Source organism: Chiroxiphia lanceolata, chromosome 1 (genome assembly GCF_009829145.1).
Source record: "Chiroxiphia lanceolata isolate bChiLan1 chromosome 1, bChiLan1.pri, whole genome shotgun sequence".
Lineage (NCBI taxonomy): Eukaryota > Metazoa > Chordata > Aves > Passeriformes > Pipridae > Chiroxiphia > Chiroxiphia lanceolata.
The window spans coordinates 101,148,423-101,170,679 of NC_045637.1; the positions used below are offsets into that span (position 1 = coordinate 101,148,423).

At 38.6% G+C, this 22,257-nt stretch overlaps 1 protein-coding gene across 8 annotated transcripts in view; it reads left to right on the forward strand.

Annotated features, from left to right (window-relative positions):
• The window catches only part of POU6F2 (POU class 6 homeobox 2), a 351,339-nt gene extending 346,078 nt beyond the window's left edge, over nt 1–5,261 (forward strand). For 7 of the 8 annotated variants that reach the window (XM_032679951.1, XM_032679961.1, XM_032679969.1 and 4 more), the window contains one exon: nt 756–5,261. In XM_032679951.1, coding sequence (XP_032535842.1) covers nt 756–1,260 — 505 coding nt within the window. In that variant the 3' untranslated portion in view covers nt 1,261–5,261. The remainder of the gene's footprint in view (nt 1–755) is intronic. The other variant, XM_032679944.1, reaches the window with a different exon arrangement.
• The last annotated feature ends 16,996 nt before the right edge of the window (nt 5,262–22,257 follow it).

Genomic DNA, 22,257 nt, shown 5'->3' on the forward strand with positions numbered 1-22,257 from the left:
TATAATACTTGTAAAATCTGGTTTGGCAAAAGACTTTTGATGGCAAAATGATATATAGAAGACCTTATTTACAGGAAATGATATCATTCTGGTACAGTTTGCAGAAATCCCACAATAAACTCAGCTTGGTGCCACAGCATATTAGTAGACTATTATGCTGGGTTTCATCTGGAAAACATGAGTTCTTCTTTGCACATTGTGGGGGCAGTTGAGATAATTGCAAAGTGTCCAGCTGTTTCAGCTGAACACCACCGTGGCTATGGGAATCTTTTTCCAACCTAGAAAAGGGATATAGCATTAACTTACAAACAGTGAAAATTGCTGAAAAAACAGAAATGAAACCTGATATTCAGAGGCTAGTGACTGCCATTGGCTTGTATTATTAAGGCTGTGGTGCTTGGACAACACAGGATGGGAAGGAAAAGAAAAGGATTAATCACAAAGATTATAAAATGCAATTGCCTTTGATATCATTTCCTGTTCTTAGACCTAGTCTTAAGGGTTGTGAAGATCATCAGAAATATGAAAATGTGACTCTTAACCTACATTATTTAGTGTACTTAGAATTTTGTTGTAGTGCTCATTATGTGTTAGCTTAAATATCTAGTTTTATATATATACTTATAGATATACCTATCTGACAGTTTTCATAATCCATTGTAAATTACCTCTGCCAGTCAATTAGTTAGGCAGGCAGGAAGTCCCACCCTGGCAGAGCATCAGTGTAAGACTCTTCTTTCTCAATTTTCCCTCAGACACACCATCCTGAGAAGCCACTTTTTCCTACCACAGGAAGCCCAAGAGAACACTATAGCTAGCAGTCTGACAGCCAAACTGAACCCTGGCCTTTTGTATCCTGCCAGGTTTGAAAAGCTGGACATCACCCCTAAAAGTGCCCAGAAGATAAAGCCGGTGCTTGAGCGGTGGATGGCTGAGGCTGAGGCCCGCCATCGAGCAGGTATGCAGAACCTTACCGAGTTTATTGGAAGTGAACCATCCAAAAAGCGCAAGAGGCGTACCTCATTCACGCCACAAGCCCTTGAAATCTTGAATGCCCACTTTGAGAAGAACACACATCCCTCTGGGCAAGAAATGACAGAGATTGCAGAGAAACTGAACTATGACCGAGAAGTAGTTAGAGTTTGGTTCTGCAATAAGAGGCAAGCACTGAAGAACACAATTAAACGTTTGAAACAACATGAGCCTGCGACAGCAGTTCCTATGGAGCCTTTAACAGACTCTCTGGAAGAAAATTCCTAAAAACAAAACAAAGCAAAACAAAACAAAACCACACAGAAAATAAAATTGCACCAACAGAAACGCAACCATTTGAACTCTGAGAAAATACCTATTCATCACCCTTGTAAGTAAAAGACTGAGAAAACTACAAGAAGGACAGAACAGTTTATAAATGTCCATGGGTTTTCCTATTTAAAAAAAAAATACACAACACTTTGTGTGTGTGTGTGTCGTAGAATTAGTTCCCCAAAAAAAGAAAAAGCCAGTTTTTTTTAAACGGACTTGAAGTAAACCAAATAACTGCTTACTTTTTTCTGTATATTATGAAAATATGAACACATTTTAAGGAAAAACAAAACAAACAAAAAAAAAAAAAAGAAAAAAGAAAAAACTTTTATCTGTTTAAAAGAGAATACAAGCCTGCCACCTGGAGGAGTGATTGTAGCCTTTCAGGTATCAAGTGCTGATTCACTATGAAAACTATTAACCAAAGTCAGAAACATGGCATTGCAAACTAGATTGTTAGTCTACTCTTTTATGAGTGTAAAATTGTGTTATGAATTTTTACATTTGTATTTTGCAAAGAGAAAAACAACAGGATTAGTTTCTCTCATTCTTGTTTGCACCCCTGCAGGTGTGTACAAACAGGTGTTAAAGCCATTCCATAGTGGTCACCTCCTTTTCTTTTAGTCCAGAGTTTTGCAATCTCCTAGTGTTTGGGTGCCAAAAATAACTTCTTTTTATTGTGATTTGTGGGGTTTGGTGTTTCTCTTCTAAGGGTGTGTGTTTTGGTTTGCATTTTTCTTTTTTTATTTTTTGGTTCTGATTCTATTTACTGCCTCCTCCCTTCCAGCTCATTCTCCACCCCTTCCCCAAACCCACATAACTCAGTACTGTTTGAAGACTTTTATATTGATACACTGAAATGCAACAGAGGACCAAGAAAGATTAGGATTATGTCTGATGGACTGTCAGCCCACATTGAACATTGTGCTTTTTGTCAAATGTGTGGCTTGGGATTTCTCTGTCCTTGGCTGTGAACCTGCAGAGGTTACCAAAACTCATTTTATAGTATAAATATAAACTGCACACTTGGTTTGATACTGCATCTATATTATAGTTCCATTTGAAGCAATTTCTCTCCAAAGTCTGCTAGCCAAAGAAATTTTTTGAGATTCTGATGAAAACAAATTGACAGGCCAAGAAGCGATGAGGAGGTTTTGATCGTTAGATCACTGTGGACTGTTTCAATGGTAGTGTTTTGTTCCTTTTGCCTTTTTTTATGTTATCCAGATACTGATGTTTGCCCTGTTAACTTCTTCAGTAGGATGATGTGCTTCTGCTGGTGTTTGCTGTGGCCACTGGCTAGCATAAGCAACTGGGATGTAGAGAAACCCAGTGAATATCCCTTGGTGATGTAAGGTGGGTCACCTGCAATATGTAGGTGAACTGATTTTCCTTTAAAGACAGTTTACCTCTGTGGCTTCCTTTTTGATTGGACAAACCACTAAAATACTGTGGTCATTGGACCTACAAGTATACCAATGCTTAGGGCAAAAGAAAAGTGTTGCAGGTTCTTGGTGGGGTATGGGCTGACCTGTGAGGGTTGTCTGCAGTTTTCATCTTTGGCTGAGTACTGCTCCAGCCTTTGGGGTTCAGCCCTGTTAGGGTGAAAGCTGTGTCTTGATCAGGTCTTCCCAAAAAAAACATCAGGGATTTGGTTCAACTCACTGTAGAAATGGTAAAATTCTGCTGGTATAACTCCTGATTGCAGTCCTTGACCTTAGGATGGTTGTACTGGATTCCAGTCTACCTAGGATGTTGAAGGAAGTTCCTGAAGTGCTGGAGTCTTCAAATAACACCTCTTTTATTAACAGAGTTTTCCAGAGCTCAAGAACTCCAAAACTTAGTGAAAGAAACAGACTTTCATTGATTTCAATAGGCTTTGAATCTGGCCCTCACTATTTTATTAATGGGATTTGCCTTGTAGAGTGTGGTATTTGCTGCATGGTCGGGGGAGTTTTAAGGTTTCAGAGAACCATTATCAGGGCCAGAAACTGCTTCTAAATGTGAGCACTCTCAAAGGTCAGGGTTGGAGAGCACTGACAATCCAGTACTCCAGGATGGGCTCACGTCCAGCAAATGCATTTTAGGCTTTAAGCTTCAGCAGGGTATGTTTAAAGATATTTTCAGTATTGCTTTTATGAGGAGGAGAGTGAAGATTGTTATTGACTCTTTTTCAACTGTTGATATATAAATAACTGCTGGGGGAAAATCACCTCAGTAACCACAGGCAAATTGTGAGGGACAAAGAAGATGCTTTACCCAAGCTGAGCATGTAAAGTAAAGAGAGTCTCATAGCTACATCTGCCCCTCTGAGTTTGTTTTTTTTTTTGCCCTCTGTCTCCAAAGATACCTATATCCACAGAAATATCTCTGTTATCTATATCAAACAGCCCCAAATTTGTGGCCACAGTTCAATTTACATAACGATCAGACCACCAACCAGAAGCCAACAGGGAAGCAGGGAAGAATAGATCGTATTTGGAAGCAGACACTCCTGAAATCCTACCCGTGTCTCCAGTACAGTCCTAATTGCCCAGTCATTAATGCCACATACACGATTACCCATTCAGTCATCCTTAAGACCATAGTCTCCCCCACTCCATCCCCATCAACAGCCTGGGAACAAAACCATCAACCATTCTTTGCCTAAAAATGAAATTTCTAATTCTCCCAGGGACTGCTCTAAATTCCATGAAGAAAAATCCCTCAAGAAGAAAAGTTAACTAAACAGTGTATGAAAGATACTAAATGTTTAAAAATATGCTGGCAGCAGTTACATAAGCTCTTTTCTGTTCCAAAGTACATATCAGAAGGATAAAACTAGGACAGTGAAAATGTAAAATAAATATAAATTGCCAGCTTGGAAGAAAAAATAATGTTCATCCCACAGTCTTAAAACCATTCATGTGCAGTGATTTTTTTTACAGTTTTCTAATTTTGTATTATGTTTTGTAAATTATTTATAAAGTGTTGTAATGCTTCTTATATTAATTTTTCTATAAACAAATATTTGCAATGAGGCATAAATGGTGCCTGAACAGATTCTTAGGAAGATAAATTATGTGTGAGTCATATATCTTTAGGAGGCCATAAATATTTTGTTTTATTTTGTTACTAGCAACATTTCTCATTTCCATTTGTAAACAATTTTCATGTACTCATAACATCTGAATACCTTTTAATTTTGCATGTGACTAAAGGATAGATTGCTACCAGCAAATTAAACAAAAGTCTCTTCAGTCATATGTGATTGTTTAATGGTTTTCCAATTTATTGATCATTGATTTTTTTTAAATATATGTATAAATATTATTTGAATAATGAACCAAGGGTTCACTTACTGTTCTGATTTTGTCTTTTTATGTTTTTCACTAAAAAGCTATTTTGGACAGTTGAAGAAATCAAATGCATTCAAATGGTTCAAATTTCTTTATGTTACTACTGAAAAAGAAAAAAAAGCCAAAAAAAGAAAAGAAAAGAAAAGAAATGAAAAGAAAAGAAAAGAAAAAATAAAAAGAGAACAAGAAAGCAAAAAGGAGCTAGGAAGGAACAAGTAGAGGCGTATCAAAGAACTCAAGCTATAACCAAAAAGAAATATGTAAAATGCCTTTGCTCGTCTTCTCAATGCTGGACCAAAGCTCAATGTATGTAGGTATATGCACATTGTATAGATATGGCTAAATGTTGCTGACAATCTCGCAATACTAAACTGTTACTATTTAAAAAAAATACAAAAATAAAACTGTTCATCAGTGTTTTACCTCAGCACTCTACTTGTACCCAGTTATTGACCAACATTCAAATCAGAAGATAAGAGAGTAAATTGATTTCCATGTCAATGTTTGACTGTAAAATCTGTTTGGAAAACATTTTGTAATGAGCTTTTCGTCAAGTGGTTTGCTTGTTTCCAACTCAAGATTATGTGGGGCACATTTGTTTATTTATTGTTAAAAAGTGATATTATTATTTATTTATTAATATTATTTTATTATTATTATTACTATTATTGTTATTATTATTATTATTATTATTGTCCTATGTGCTATAAACTACAGAATGGTCACCAGGGTCACTTATGAAGCACTGCAAAGAGATCTGTTTTTCCATGCATGGAGCATGCAGCAGGAAAGATGGCAGTACAAAATTGACTGTATTGTGTTGTTAAAAAGATGAATAAATGCAAAAGGAGTCAATATGGTGGACTTGTGACCAAGAAAACAAACCGGATATTTAGAAGCTCCTTACTACTCTGACTTTGAAACCAAAGCTGATTTATCTGCACAGGTTGCTTAACATGAAAAAAAAAAAAAATAAAAAAAAACTGACAAAAACTGTACTTAATCTAGAGCAATATCTGTATGGTCAGTAAAGCTGCACTTTGTGTATTTCTTAACAGCTTCAGATCTGTCACTTTTAATTTGTACCATAAAAAATAAAGAATTGTTTGACATGAAAAATAAGCTCCTTTCATGTGTTTGTCTTAAATCTCATGCATTATTTATATTATCCAAGCTCATGTAATTTCACATCAGTTCAATACAAAAATAGTTAAATGCTTGAAAGAAAGGAAGAAAGAAAATCCATTTGCACTGTGAGGCATAACTTTATCTGCAAAACTGAGCACTGTTTCTGTACCCAGAGTGGGTGCATGCATTGGCGATGTCTTATTTTCTCTACAGGGATGGAGAGTAGAGGATCTACCTCAGGAATATTCTGGAATCACTCAGGTGAGTGTGTGTTATCCCCCAGGCCAAATGGAGCAAAGCACAGATGGACATGAAGGCCAGAAACAGTGTATCTCCCCGTGTTTCCACAGTTCCGTAACAAAGTCCTGGTAAGTGATAGAAGGGAAGTGTGGGTAGCAAGGCTGGGTCGGCCATTCAAATGATTTCTCTTGCATTTTTGCAGAGCTCATGACATTCATTGCTCATTTCTTTCTGTAATTAGATATTAGGTCACAGAAATGCCTCTTTTTTCAGGCTTTGAGTTACTTTGAGTTATACTGAGTTCTATCTAAATACATGATTCTGAAAAATCAGCACATTTTGAGAAATGAATTAGTTGAATTATAAAGTTGTTTTGGAAAAAAATATCCCATTAAATAAAAGGTCTGACAATCCTAGAATATTGTGTTCGAGACTTGGGAACAAAACATTTGTAAAGACTTTTTCCTTTGATTTTTTTAAATATTGTTTTACATTTCCAGTATCGTGTGTTAAATAATTAAAAACTAAACCAAAATATTTATTTTATTAAAAAACCCAGGGAGCACCTGGAATATTTATTTGTCCTGATTTTTTTCCAGATTGGAATTTTCCTTTTCTGTGCATTTTTTCTGTATTTTATGGGATGCATCAGAAGGAGAAAGAAAAGGTAGCTTTCTTGTAGATATGTTGATAGAGGCTTCATAAACAAGGTGGATATGGAAGAGGTATAGCATTTTGTTAGACCAGTTATCATATGTGGAAAAAGTAGACAAGTTTTTAGGTACCCAAATCCTCCTTTGGTCTGAAACAAAAGCAGCTGAATCCAAAGGTAAACAGAAGCTGGGAACAAAGAGAAAGGAGAAGTCATTTCTTAGTACTACCTACACTGCCATTTTGTATTTTGTATTATGGGCTAACCCATCATGTGCCTGCTTCATTACAAAAGTAGTGACTACAGGTTTCCACACACCACCTACTCATCGGGAGTTAATCAACACAGTTAATCTCCAAGAGGGACGCCTTGGGACTGTGTAGTCTTTACACGTACCCACTGGTAAATACTGCTCCACAGCAAACATAGTGTTTAGCCTAGCACACCCTAGACCCAGAGGGGCACCAAAATTGCATCAGCTCCTCTAGGCATCATGCCTCCATACGATGGTCTAACAGCCATACTTCAAGCCCACATAATTCATCTACTTACAGTGATACAAGGGCATGAAGAATGACCCCTGGTGCCTTTATATGCCCTAGTAAAAGCTGAACACCTATCTTTTTGTTCAATAGTGATAAAGCAACAAGCGTACATTGGTTAGAGGTTTTTCCCCCCTACCATTTTTAAAAATGCAAAACTTCCTCTTTTGATCATACTATAGGTGTTTTAGCTGCCTCATAGGCAACTGACCCTACCTAGCCATTATAGATCCAAATAACCTGGATCTATTTTGTTGAAAGAAATGGTGACTTTGCAAATTGAATCATGTTCCCACTGACCACTGAAATCTCAAAATTGATGCTACCCTAAAGCCAGTGAATGCTGACTATAAGACTTCACCACCACCCCACTCCCCTTACTGACTGCTTATAAATCAAATTTCTAGAAATGGCTATTTCAGAGCTCCTTAAGTGCAACATAAAGGACAAAAAGCTTTAGAAGCACAATGCTTTCCAGTCCTCACTGTTGTACTTCTAGCAAAAAAAACCCAACCACCCCCCCCCCAAAAAAAGAACATATTTGCAATATTCTTGATAAACAGTAAATGCTGTCTGTGCCCTGCCCTTCCCTTAAGACAGGTGTGATGGGAGGAGAGCTGGCACTAAGTGTTAGAGAACAACACAGAAGTTGTATAATACGTGGTTTTATACAACCTGTTCCCCTGTGCAGATGCTTTAGGACTGATCACAATCTAAATCTATACCTGTGAGAAAAGCTTATAGTACTACCAGGGCTTGGATAAGTGAAGACTCTCTTCTACTGACTTAAACTTCAATTAAACAACCACTCAGGAAGCAAAACAGACTTGTCAAGAGGGAGGGTTCTCTTGTGGTTTGTTTTTTAATCTGAGTATTCAACTTTAATACAAAACAGTCCCGTATGAGATTGTGAAGTTCTTGAAAATAATTGATAATTAAAGACTTGGAAAGTTTTTTTCCTTTTCTCTCCCTGTGCTCAACAGACCTCTATGTTGGGGGTTTTTCTCACTCACAATCCTTTACTTTTGCATTTTCCCACACTGTGGACAGACAACATTGGCCCAGACTGAGAAGAGAGTCACCATGTAGACCATCAGCAGTGAATGTTTTTCAGTCCAGACTCCAGTTGCCCTGGTTTCTCTAAAAGGCCGGCAGCAGGGAGGACAAAAGCAGCTGCAGGGAGGACACGTAACAGTTCATGTAATACTGAGTCTTTAATTTTATAGTCACTGAACTTCTTGTATTATTGCATGATCAGTGGTCTCATGTCAAAACACTTCTCAGTCCAAGAGTTCTGTGTGTGATCACAGGGACACTCAGTGTGGGTGGGTCTTGGGTCAGGCCACAAACTCACACACAAAATCAAGGAGCAGCAAAAAATGGCTTTGGAGGTACCAAGACCGTGGCAGGGACTACATGAGTGGGACAGCCCGAAAAGAACACAAGATTCTGGTTTTGTGATGTAACAGCTTAAAATTGCGGCCCAGCCTCCACCAGCACAGAATCAACAAGCTTGTCAGGTATAGACTCACTCCCTTCTTTTCAGACATCACATAATGTTAGCGTTCAGTTAATGACCTCCTGGTTTTCAGTGAACAAAATTCCATGCTCCATCCAATCTATCCATCAGTACGATCAATAGGAAGATCTCCCACCCTGTATGTTCTCTGTCAGTGATGGTCCCAGAATAGTTCCTTAAATGGTTGCAGGATCCTGAGGGTCTTAGAAGACAGTAAGATGGTGACACTGCACAAATCTGAATTGTGTGGCAATTTGCAATTGATCCTGGGGAAGCCAGGATTGTCCCAGCAGCATGGATTTCCTGGCTGCAGCATGTAACCTCTGCATGCCCACGCTTTTTTTTTTTTAAGTCATTGAAGTACTTGTGCTTACCTTCAGTCATCCCTGTTAGTTTTTAATCATAGAATCATTAATTGAATGGTTTGGGTTGGAAAGGACCTTAAAGAACATCTACATCCAACCCTGTCAGGGACAGGGACACCTTTCACTAAACCAAGTTGCTCAGAGTTCCACCCAGCCTGGCCTTGAACAACTCTGGGGATGGGCCATCTACAACTTCTCTTGGCAACCTGTTCCAGTGCCTCACCACCTTCACAGTAAGGAATTTGTTCCTAACATCTAATCTAAACCTACTCTCTTTTAGTTTGAATCCATTCCCCCTTGTCCTATCACTATTTGTGGGCTTCCTTCAGGTACTGGTAGGCTGCAATTAGGTTACCCAGAAGCCTTTTCCATGCTGAACACGTACAATTCTGTCAGTCTTTCCTCATAGGAAAGATGGTCCATCCCTCTAATGATCTTACTGGCCCTCCTCTGGACTTTCTCCAACAGGTCAATGTCCTTCCTGTGCTTGGGACCCCAGAGCTGGACTCAGTACTCCAGGTTGGGCCTCACCAGAGTGGAGTAGAGGGGCAGAATCACCTCCCTTGATCAGCTGGCCACTCTCCTTTGGATGCAGCCCAGGATGTGTTTGCCTTTCTGGGCTGCAAATGCACACTGTTGGCTCATGTCCAACCCCTCATCCAGCAGCACTCCCAACTCCTTCTTGGCAGGGCTGCACTCAATCCCCTCATCCCACTGCCTGTATTGATACAGGAGATTGCCCCAACCCAGGCACAGAACTTTGCACATAGCTGTGTTAAACTTCATGAGATTCCCATAGGCCCAATGCTCAAGCTTGTCCAGGTCCCTCTGGATGGCATCTCATCCTTCAGGTGTGGAAACCTCACCCCTTAGCTTGGTATCATTAACAAATTTACTGAGAGTTCACTTGATTCTTTGTCTGTGTTATTAATGAAGATATTAAATAACACTGGTCCCAAAACGGAGCCCTGCAGGACACCACTTGTCACTGATGTCCACTGTGACTCTGAGCCATTCACCACTACCCTCTGGATGCAACCATCCAACCGATTTCTTATCCACCTAACAGTCCACTCATTAAATCCATTTCTCTCCAGTTTAGAGAGAAGAATGGTGTGGGGGAATGTGTCAAAGGCTTTACAGAGGTTTTACATCTGTAACCCTCCCCTTGTCCACTGACATAGTCAGTCCATCATAGAAGGCCACTGGGGTGTCAGGAAGGACTTTCTCTTGGTGAAGCTGGGCTGGCTGTCTCCAATCACCTCCCTGTCCTCCATCTGCCTTAGCACGGCTTCTAGGAGGATCTGTTCCATGATCTTCTCAGGCACAGAGATGAGGCTGACAAGTTGGTAGTTCCCAAAGTCTTCCTTTCTACCCTTTTTAAAGATGGATATGTTTCCCCTTTTCCAGTCACCTGGGACTTCACCTGACTGCCATGACTTTTCAAATATCATCGAGAGTGGCTTGGCAACTACAGCAGCCAATTCCAACTAATGCTATAATTTTTAACATCTCATGTCCTCATGAACTCTTGATACTTTTCTCTAAAACATATTAACTTGTCTTTTAACTATAAACTGAAATGAAAAGAAGACAAAGCTATGAAGATCCTTTAATTTCGTTTTGCAGAGAAGGCACTGTGGTGGTTTTTAACATTTTTCCTCTGTCCTTTTGACATTTCCAGATCAATTATGCGTTCTTAAACAGAGGAGCATGAAACTTTCTCCAAAATTACCCCTCAATTCATTCAGGTTAAAAGCAGATGAAGAGAAATGGCTGTTTCTTGAACATCAGCAGCTATTTTCAGTTACGTCAGTATTTCCAGTTGTGGAATCTAAAGATATTAATCTTGTAAGTTCATAATGTACATAACTTAATTTGCCCAACTAGTGTTACTGATGTTTTGATGATACCTTCACAGATACATTTAGTGACTTGTCTTCACAGGATTGGATCTACCCAGGGCATTTGTGAATTGATATTCATATTTGTCATTTTTTCTAGCTCATCCATCAGTGAATCTTGATACGTCCTTTATTATTTTTGAAACATAAACAATTCAAAGAGTACTGTATCTCAACAGGAAAGGTATGTCCTTATAAAGTCAATAGAGCTCTTGGTTTTGGCTCAGCAGTTGACTACTAAAAACGCTGCTGAAGATAATCTGGAGGGGAACGTGGAGGGAAACAGGATAAATGCAAGAGCAAGAGGTATTAAGTGTTTTTAAAATACTCTCTATTGTTTCACTGCATTTAAGATCCTTCCTTCTGAAGGCACCCTAACAAATTCGTATACTAACCACTAATAAAGAGAACTTAAAACAGCATCATTTGTGTCTGTGGTATACCTAATCCCAAGCATGTGCATCAGCAACCTGACTCTAAGTCTTATCTGCTAGTCTGGGGAATCAAAACTCACCAGGTGGTCTGTACATCCAGAGTGAGGAACACAAAGAGCAGGGATCAAAAATCCACACTGGAATATGCACTTTACAGGTCATGATACCATCAAAGAAATTATTCAGCAGGCAATATGTAATAAAGACCACAGCTATAAAAGACAAAATCAAATTTATTTGTTAAAAAAAAAAATCAAAACAAAATAAAAAAGAGGAAGAAGCTAAAAAAAAGGTAGAACCGACAGAATATGTCTCTTCTCTTCCTAAGATGTGTTGGAACAGTCATACACCGTAATAAAAGCCTATCAATCGCATGGTATCAGCTGAGCATACACTCACTGTACATCAAGCTTATAAGTCTGTATTATTTACAATATACTTCCCTCTGCTGTGGTTAAAAGTGTGATATCAAAAGCAGGTCCTGTGGCCCCAGATGTCAGCTGAAGATGAGAATATGACAAGTTACATTTATGTCTGGAAATGGCTTGAATTTTAGAATTGAAATCTGGCTGTTCTAAACAAGTTAACATTTTTCAAAATATAGTGTTGAACCTAAGACTATTTTACTGGAGTAACAGGAATAATTTTCCTAAAGCTAATTTAAGTACTCTTTGATATCTAATCATTCATGATTTTTAGAGGGCAGGAAGATAATGTCCATTTTCAAAGAATCACACAGTATAGTTACTTATTGTTTGATTGTGGACAGCTCAATTTTTTCTATTTCAATTATGTGTAATTCTTTAATATGTAAAAATGAATGTGCCTATATGCAAAACCAGCATCTCCAGCTTAGTCCAGTCATGTCTCAGGTAAGCAATCTGCATGTTTTGAAATGTTTACATAGCCGTGTTAGCTTGGAATTATTAAGAAACAATTAATTGCATGCTTCCTTCTTTATCTACTATTTTAACTTCAATGCTTTAAAGCATTGGCCAGTTTCAAATTAATCTGACATAAGGGAACTACAGGTTTAATGAAAATAGCCCAGAGAAGAAAGAGGCAGACTAGAGTCCCAGGTGAGAAAAAGTCTTCAGTAAGCTCAAATCTTACTCAATACCAGAGAGAATCAACATGAGCAAGGAGAAAGAAAGTCCTTCTAAAAACCCCAGCTGCAGGAAAAAATATCACACTGAGCTCTCAAGCCACCAGGAGATGCATGTCCCAGGAGACCAGATGTCATTAGTCCTGGTACTTGCAGTTCTTTGTAATTTTATAAGACCAGCCACTGATGTCTTGGAACAAGCATACCAGAAAGGACCGGTGTCTGATCTCACACTCCTCCTTTCACAATGCCCACTGCTAATTTTTTCAGAGAAGTAAACTTTGCAGGGTTGCATTTCAATTACAATAAATGAGTACAACTCTTTTCCCATAACAACAGGTACATAGGCCTTGACTTCCTGTAAAACTCTTCCTTACTGTGGAGAGGTACTGTCTTTAAAAGAAAGCAGTCTGTCACTTGAATTTCCAATACAGTAGATATATTGTAATTTAGGATGAAAAAAATCTCTAGCTGAAAAAACATTCCGTTCCTATTCCACTGGGAAGGTGTTTAAAAGGAAGGAGAGTAAAATAACCTCCTCATAGAAACTCTTTACGAAGTATTGTATTAGAAAGTCTATTTTTCTGGATCAGGGTTTATATCAGAAGATTGGCCTACTTGTGAACACAGGAGAGAAATAAACACAACTTTTCATTCCTTAATTTAACAAAATCTGTGGCAGGTTTAAGGCCATATTTGCTTCTATCATCAAGATTTTGCACACTGGAAGCAGCCTATTTAAACTGGGGGAAGATGTTCAAGTGTATGGTGTACTTAGGTTTACCTTAAGTAGCTTTATTGCTTAGCTGCTGGGGTGTTGGTTCCAGACCTGTACAGGATTTGGACATTTCTTTCCAATGCTTTCCTCTTTTTCAAATGCTCATCTGCTTTCAGTGAAGCTCTGAAGCTCACTGCCTTCAGCACCTGTGCAGTAAAATGGGTTAGAGGAGTCCATATAAAGTCTATATCCAGTTCAGTTTGTTGGAATGAAGGTTGATTATGCTTAGCGGAAACCCTGCACCCAGATTATCAATATGTATTTTTTTTCCCTTTGCTTGATCAGTCCTGGTGATTTTCCTTCAGACTTTTCAGTGTTTTGGCCATTGCTTTCCTTTGCCTTTTACATTTACAGCACAGCCTGAACAGAATCAAAGACTAAATATAACTGTCAGGTGCAATTTACAGTCTTCCCCAACAGCCTCATACCCAGACCAACCCAGGAAACAAATTTCAGATGATGATGATCCAGAATTTTCTCTTGGTATAGGCAAATGTGCTCTACAAACACCTGCAACAGTAGGATTGTCTGCTATGTTCCTTCCTCACCCCTATCCCCAAGTGCTGAAGAAGGCTGCCTCTTCAGATCTTCCAGCAGATACTCTCATGTTATTCACTATCTTATTTCAGCCGGGACAACCTCAATAAATATTTATTTCTCAATTTTTTTAAGCCAACTCACTTCTCTATGACTGAAACAGGTTAAAGGGCAATCACACAAGTTGCTCCAATGGCAAAGGTGCAAAAAGAATGGAACAAGGAAAAGGCTGAGCACCGAAATATCATGTATGAGCACGGATGGACCCAAAACCTCACCCCATCCAATCCCCACAAACAGCAGAAAACTATTCACTGCCTCAGAGTTTCAACATGTCCTTTAGAGAGATTCACACCAACTCATGATTGTGCTTTGAATTTTCTGCTCACTTACGTCCTCAGTAATATATAATCATTTTTTTTCTCCTTTGGCAACATGAAAACCATACCATGAGAGTTCTGAAGCAGAACTATTTGTTTAAGGTCTGACTTGCTGAAAGAACCTCACAGAGTTTCCCCTAAACAAGGGATTCTGTGAGAAAAAAGGCCCTGAAACAGGATCTTGTTTTTAATATCAGTATTGAAGCAATTTGGCCTTTTTCTTTATTTGCTGTATGACATTATCAAATCCCTTCTTTGCCTTTCAATCTCTTAAATTCTAATTTAAGATGATATTTTGGTGAAGAAGACAAATCAAAATTCATTACTTTTATTTCATAAGGTAAGATAGTTCTACACGTAAGTATGCCTGAGTAGAGAGACAACTACTTTGTACTAAGCTGACCATCTCATACACTCCCTGCTACCATGCTAGGATGAGGTTTATTGCATATGGGAAGTATCAGACGGGCGGAAAAATCAAGACCTGTCTTTTTCATTGATGTAGTATAGCACAGACAGCAAGAGAGGAAAAAAAATAACTAAGCTACATAGACCTTGTCCTTCCTCTTGAGACTCCTGGCAGAGTGGAAGATACTACCAGTGTTTAAGGTGATAGATAAGGTGATAGAAAAGGAGAAAAAAACCTCTTCTGATGGCTTCCTGGAAAACCTCAGCAGCCAGGGAGACATTCCCAGAAACTGATAAAATGATTAAAAGGAGAAAGGAGCGATATGAAGATAACACAGCCTTTTTTGGAGAACATCCTAGATGCTGGGAAGTGGACCGTTGGGCCTATTTCATCTCTCTATCACCCCAAAACTAATTTATTGACTGCAGCCACTCAGACTACCTAAAGAAAAAAGGTATAAAAAGAGATTGGACTCAACCAAAAATCGGGGAGAAATTCCATCAACTCTGCGGAGGTAAGCAACGGGCTACCTTTTCTCCCTCCACTCTCTTGGGATACCTTGTGCTGAGCAATTGCTTTATATCTATATATATAGAGAGATATGCTAATTTTACTTTTGCTTCATAATACTTTAAAGCTTTTACTTTTTTGTTGGTTGCTTTTGCTTTAGAGTTTGTGTTTAAGTTTTTGCTTTACTCATTCTTTGTAAATTGTCTTACTTATTTGTAAGTTGCTTTTTCTTTAGAGTATGTACTTAAGATTTTACTTTAAGTTTGTAAGCTGTTTTAAGTTGCTTTAGAGTATGTGCTTTGTAATTGGCTTTGCTTTAGAGTTTTTGCTTGGGTTTTGTGATTTTATTATTCTTTGTAAGTTACTTTGCCTTAGATGGTGTGCTTATGCCTGGCCTTGTTGTTGTTGCTACATGGTTTCAGTAAAATCACCGATTATATGAACCATATAAATTATCACAAATTTGTATTAATAAATGTGTTATTTCATGAACTGTTAGAGTGAGTCCATTTTTACGTGCTGACAATTTCATCAATGACAAAATAACTCACAGGAGAAACTGGTTGAGGGGTTTCCCTATTGCTATTAAGTATTGTCTATATATAACTGATATCAAATGTCCTGTCCATTTCAGTGAACCTGTTAAGTGAAAAGTCTCATCCAAGGAGATGCTAACAGACTGTTTTGGACATTAAAAGCCTTTGATCTCCTGAGGGGGAACACCGATAGTAAAAAAAAAAAAAAAAATTAATACAGGTTGGACAGACAGTTCTTCTTTTCTGTTTCTTTTAACATGACACAATGTAACAACAATTTTCCTGTTACAGATACAACTCTGCCTTGAGCCTGACTCATCATCAACTATTCACCTCACACAGGACACCAAATGGCATCCCTCATGTGAAGACAACTTGTAAACTAACAATAAGAGGAAGAGATATTTAATAATTGATAATGAAATGGAGTAAAATCAGTGACCTTGGCAGGAAACATTCTGCGTCTTATTAGCAATTGCCAGAGCCAGTCATCCATCCTCCTTAAATCCATTTCCTGAATGTGCTGCTTCTCCTGAATTTATACTGCTTTGGCATCAAACCATGAACATCACATTTCTGATGCTCACTGTCTTGCAGTCTAAATCCAGCAGACTTTGCTCCTCCTACCAACAACAGCCTTTTTGTCTATTTTTCCTACATACAGATATATATGCTTCTCTAAATTTTCACAGAACTCTAGATGTAGAAGTATTTGTGGGTTCAATGATTTTATTGATCTTGGTAGGCTCCAGTTGCATAGTGCCTGAGCACAAGTGAAGTTTATGGACTACTGGCATGAGGTATATATTTTAGAGTTCTCCTTAGAAGTTAGAGCAAAAATGAGAGCTGTATTATTCCTTCTACAGGTTTTATGGTAGAAAAATTACACTGTAGACAAGATTACTCGGTATGTTGTGCAAAAATCATTGCCAGGGACCAAAAAATCACCTCCTATGCAGTGTTGTTGGCAGTACAACAAACATTCTACACCAGGGTTTTTATGAGCAATATTAATCTTTCCTGCTCGAGTTACCCACTATTAATCCATTGTCATAGTAAAGTTGTATGTTTAAGCCATTCAGAAGTGCTCCCATTTTAAATAAACTGTTTTTCAAGTATATTTCAACCAAACCAATTGCAAGTACACTTCCTTTCTGCATCTCCTAGAGGCTTAATAGGAGCATTCAGCCTTTTGGAAGAGAAGAAAGATTAACTACATTTACCACGTATGTACATGTGAATACATATTCACACAAATGCAAATGAGCATATACATGTTTATGTGAATATATGTATTTCCATGTTTTTATATATACACACACAAACGTGCCATAGATACAGATACAGATGCATAAACAATGCAGTTGTGGCTATTGTAGACATATTTGAATCCATTGCTGAAAGAATGGTTGACCCAGTTGGCCTGTCTCAAGAAATGCCTTGCTATGTTATTTTTGGCTTCAGTTGCATTTTAAAGCACTCACCCCTAAATTAGAACTGGGGAGGTTCCAGGCTTCAGAAAAAGGAAGTCTAGTACTAGTCTCCAGAATAAGAGCAGCCTGTTCCCCAAAATAAATTTTCCTAACAATTTTTTTTAATGTGTCTGGGTATTTTAAGGGCACAGCAGCAGCAGCAGCAGGGGAACAGGTCAAGTATTTTTGATGATTTCATTCCTTATACCACACAGCTAAATATTTTGAGAGAGGGTTTTTTTCTTGTCATCTTTTCATTCTGCACAAATACGGATTGATTTTTTTTTCTTCTGCCATTGCCTGCAGCAAAGTGAAATGCACACATAAAATAACCATATAAAAGCCTAACAATTTTTTTCAAAGTCTTTTCATACACATCCTCCTGGAAGAAAATCACAGACATTTGTTGTTTTGGATTCTCTGAGATCAGACTATAAGTAGTGTCAATGGCACGAAACAGTGAGTGAGACTTGAATAAAAACTGGGAAAAAATATTTCTTTGCATTTGTGTTGGAACTCATTAGTGAATTTTGTTTGGTGACCTTTCTGTGTTTGTTTTCTGAAGACATTTGGGGATTTTTGCTGCAGTGCCATCTTTATTGTCCAAGCCTAAAACTCAATCACTTACACTAAGTCTTCAGTGGCAGATGCACTATCTTCGCTAGCTACTTTGAGAGATGTTACATAAAGCACAAATAAAATAATTATCAAAAACATCTCTCTGGGATGTAAAAGAAGCCAGCTGCACACTCAGAATTCGAATTCAGGAGGGGACTGTTTTCCTCTCAAATGTGATGGAAGAGTAAAGTTCAGTGGTGAACAGCAAGTTATGTTGTGAAATGGATGAAATTCGAGCATAAATTATCCTGTCAAGATAGTCTGTAACTACTGGAAATTACTCAAAGAAATCTGCACTGGTGTTGAACAATACAGGTTGATAGTTATTTTCCACTACCCAATACAATCTAAAATAATGGAACTATTTACATGAAAGTATGTAAATTACTCAGTTCTAAGAACACTGATGTTTTCCATCCAAACCGCCACAGGTTGTATAGAAGGATTAAAACTCTTTGTGTTTGCATTTTGGCAGGGCACCCCTGGAGAAAAGCCCTGTGTACTCTGCTCTCCATTTGCTTCCCAGAAGGGCAGATTGTGCCATTATCCTTCTTTGAAAGCCTTTACCACAGTGTTCTTGCCACCTCTCTGAACAGGTGAGTACAGGGTACACCACTGCAGCACTCACACACCAACCACCACCAGAGCACCAGTGAGGCATTTACAATTTCCCCCATCTTCCCAAGGGCAGAAGTCACTGTAATCTTGGGCCAGGCAGCTCCTCTTGGCACCACGAATAACATTCAGAAGAACACAAAGTGAGCTAGAATAGGTCTTCAGGGGCTGAATGTCTGACAAACTAAAGCATGCGTCTACTGATTGTCTTTGTCAGCTCTAAGTAGACGATGTCTTAACATTTACAGGTAACTGAATGCTGCCATTTCCAATACATTTACAGTAAGAATCTCTCTCATCATTAATTCTACAGACTTCTATACATGTTAAAATGGTGCTGACATTTAAACCTTACCAATTCTAATACGTGCAACCAATATAGATGTCTACATATTAGAAAACTAAGTTCCACACTGTTGACAATTACTCTGCTATCTAGCAATTAGCATTTGTCTTGATAAGTAACATGGATGAGTGCATTAGCAAATACATGGAAAACTGAAGGGGCAATTTTAAAGTCATTTTGCTGCAATTTCTAAGTAGCAAAGAGGATGTTTCAAAAACCAGTAGCTGTCTCAGGAGGCATAGGTGGAGCAAGAATGGACTATCCTGGTGAAGATTTACAGGGTTGGCAAAACGGCAGGTAGGATCTAGGAGTCAGTGGGTTTTCTCCCTTCAAGGGGGAAAAATTCTGGCAGGATTTTTAGAGTGTATCAATTTGATTTTAGGGTTTGTTTCCTCAAGGATATGAACTTGTGCAAAGACCAGTACTGGTAAGGCCCTAAGGGCACCAACAGACCTTACTGTCCCTGTCCTTGCCTACATCTCAAGGAGCCTGTTCTAGCGCAGTCTGGAGCCATCAGTCCCTGCCTCAGGAGTGCTGACCTCCAGCTCCCCACAGTCCTGCCCTGGCACTGACCTGGCCTGACTCACTGGCTAATGTCCCGTCATGGCCTCAAATCTGTCTTATCATCATGAACCTACCAGGCAATCTGGGCTGAACCTAGATTCTCATGCTCCCTAAGCCTGCCCTGCTCATCTTTCTCAAGGATGATGGGACAAGTTCCTGGCCAGCAAATTCTCCTTTCAGTCTCTTAAGGAGCTGCTGCTCCAGCTGCCCTGGCAGGTGCTATGCAATGTTAGCTTTGCTTTGGGAGAAAGGCTCCCTTGGAGAGAAGCAGTCTGCAAGTGTTTTGCCTGGATCTTGGACACTGGAACCACCTGGATGCTCTGAGGTGCTTATTTTACAGTCAGACCAAGAAACCTTTGCTTCCACAGGCTTGTCATGACTGCCTACTCAGAAATACAAGTATTGTTAGACTCAGGGACAGGACTGAGCAAGAAGGTTTAATAAGGCACCACATACTGACAGAACGGTAAATTTGGAGTGCGTATTCCCAGTCTATTGCAAATATGAAATCAAAATCATTAGTACTTGTTCCAGTGGTCATGGGCAGACCCATAGCAGAAAGGACTGCAGCAGCTTAAGCTCTGGATTGCCCAACAGCTGATTCATACCACCTTTTTGCTTGTTTTCTCTTTGTGTTGCACCCACCATAAAAAATAGTATTTCACCAGTCAAATAGCCCATGACTGTGAGTTTAAGTGTATGGTGAGCCTCTGAGAGCTTACAGCTTCTAGAGGGCTCACTTCTGCCCCCACCTCTACTGCCTCTGGTACTTTTTCAGTGCTTCACTCTGCTACCAGCTCTGATGCTGAATTGCAAGCTTAATTCACCCAGCTCATTAATCCAGGAGAAAACACAATGGGTCAGTTTTCCTCTACAAGTTAGTAATGTTAATTAGCAACCAGAGTTCCTAATAAGATATTTTGAATTACTAGAGTATGCATAAGTTAGGATAAATTGTGAGGTAGTTGTAGACTTCTGTCACACCACACCTTTACCAAACCAGCCATGACCACTTCAGCCTTCCACACATATTTTCTTTGTGTGCACCAAGTCATCCATTATTCATTGTGACTATTCCTTTCAGATATGATGCTTTGTCACAATTCTTCTGCAATGCTAGAACACCACAGTGTAATTCGAACTGTCTCTTAGTTGCAAGTTGACATAAACTCATTAAATAGATATTCTTCTAAATAAATGACTCACCTTTGGTGTCACAAAGCAAGAAAAGAAAATTGAAAGGATACATACAAAAAAGTGTACACTGGTTTTTTTGATCTTTTTCCTAACTGTCTACTGTAAGGGATATGCCACATGGTATATCTTATGTTCTTTGTATCCTTATGTAGGGGTAATTGATGATAAATTAATTATATAATTTATCAAATACAGCATCTGAAGTTAAACTCTGAAGTTAAAATGCAGATGTCTAACTGTGGCTTCTATCTGAAAGTGGAAAACCATTCGTCCTTCACCACTCATTTCAGACGGAGTTGTTGGGGATTCAACATGCTTTTAAAATGAGTTTAAAGTAGGGGTCCTAAATGTAACTTAATTTTTTTAGCAACATCTTGTTTCCCTTGTCATAAATGAATGGTGTCAGTTGAACATTCTAGGTGTTATATACAACATCCTCAATAAACACGTGTCTGCTTGAAATAAAGAAAAATTAGACTACTGACTCTTGGGTGTCAGAATTTTGTCCAAATGCCTGTATTCTGCACAGGTACATTTCTACTTTTAGATCTGAAAAATGCGTAAGAAATCTTCATGTAATACCTACTCCTGCCCACACTGCAAAGTGCACCAGAAGGAGGCTAAGGAATTTACAGAGCTAGCCTTTCTGTTGAACAAGAAATGTATTTTACCTGTTAAGCTTGACTTTAAAGAGTTAGAGAAAATTTTGCTATCTAACTGTTGGTGGTATGGAGGACAAGGAATTATTATCAGTATACTCTTGAGAATCAAGAGACTTCAATTCTGAAATCAGCTCTGCCTGTAGTTGCAGCATTCCTTCACTGTCAGTGACATAGAGCCTTGTACTGTTGCTCCTGAGTTTACATGAAAGAGGTTTTGTCCACATGGAAGCATCATACACCATTAAGGCTGTAGTACAGCCCTCCTGTGGAAGTTACATCAGGATTTTGTGTACAACATGTTACTCTGTGGAAACTTTAAGCACTACTGCCACCCTTGTCAGCCAGAGAAAGACAATAACTTGTATGTGCTGGTACCACATGGCTGGAGTCCTGACACAAGCCTCTAGGCAAATGATGATACAAATAATAATAGTTGACAGGCAGCTTTCGAAAAAGAAGGCTCACTACTTAAAGGACAAGAAACCTGTAGAAAACAGGAGGTCAAGTCCTGGACAGATATTTTAAATACTATTAGTATTGTGATGGGTGGGGATATGATTGATTTTTTGTTTTATTAGTCCTCTTTCCATTAGCTTTTTTATGAAAATGAAATCTAATCATAGTCAGTTACCATAGCTTGGCTGACAGATGGTAACTTGTTAAGGTATGGTTGTGTGATTGTGTTCATCATTTGTCCATAGTCTATATCAAGAGCCAGTAGCCCTCATCTGGTCTCAAAAGCTTTATTAATGTAACGCAATTTGGCTTAGAAATCACTCTGGTCTCTTCTTTATCCCTATCTTCTTTCCGGTTAAGTTAGTAACTGACCAACTACATATAAGACACTACTTAAGCCATTTAAGTTTTCTCTTGAAAGATGAAAGATAAATTAGTTTAGAAGAAGTTTTGTTACACTGACACTAAGCAAATCACTGCATTTTTCTGTGTATATAAAGTTTAAGTACACTTGAAGAAATGTCAAGTTACAGTGGTTCACAATCATATTGTCCTTCAATCAAGACACAGCAAAAGGCTGAGCGCATGCTCCTGTAAAGTAAAACACAACAGTTTAAATCTCCCTTTGCTGGTTAACCTATAGAT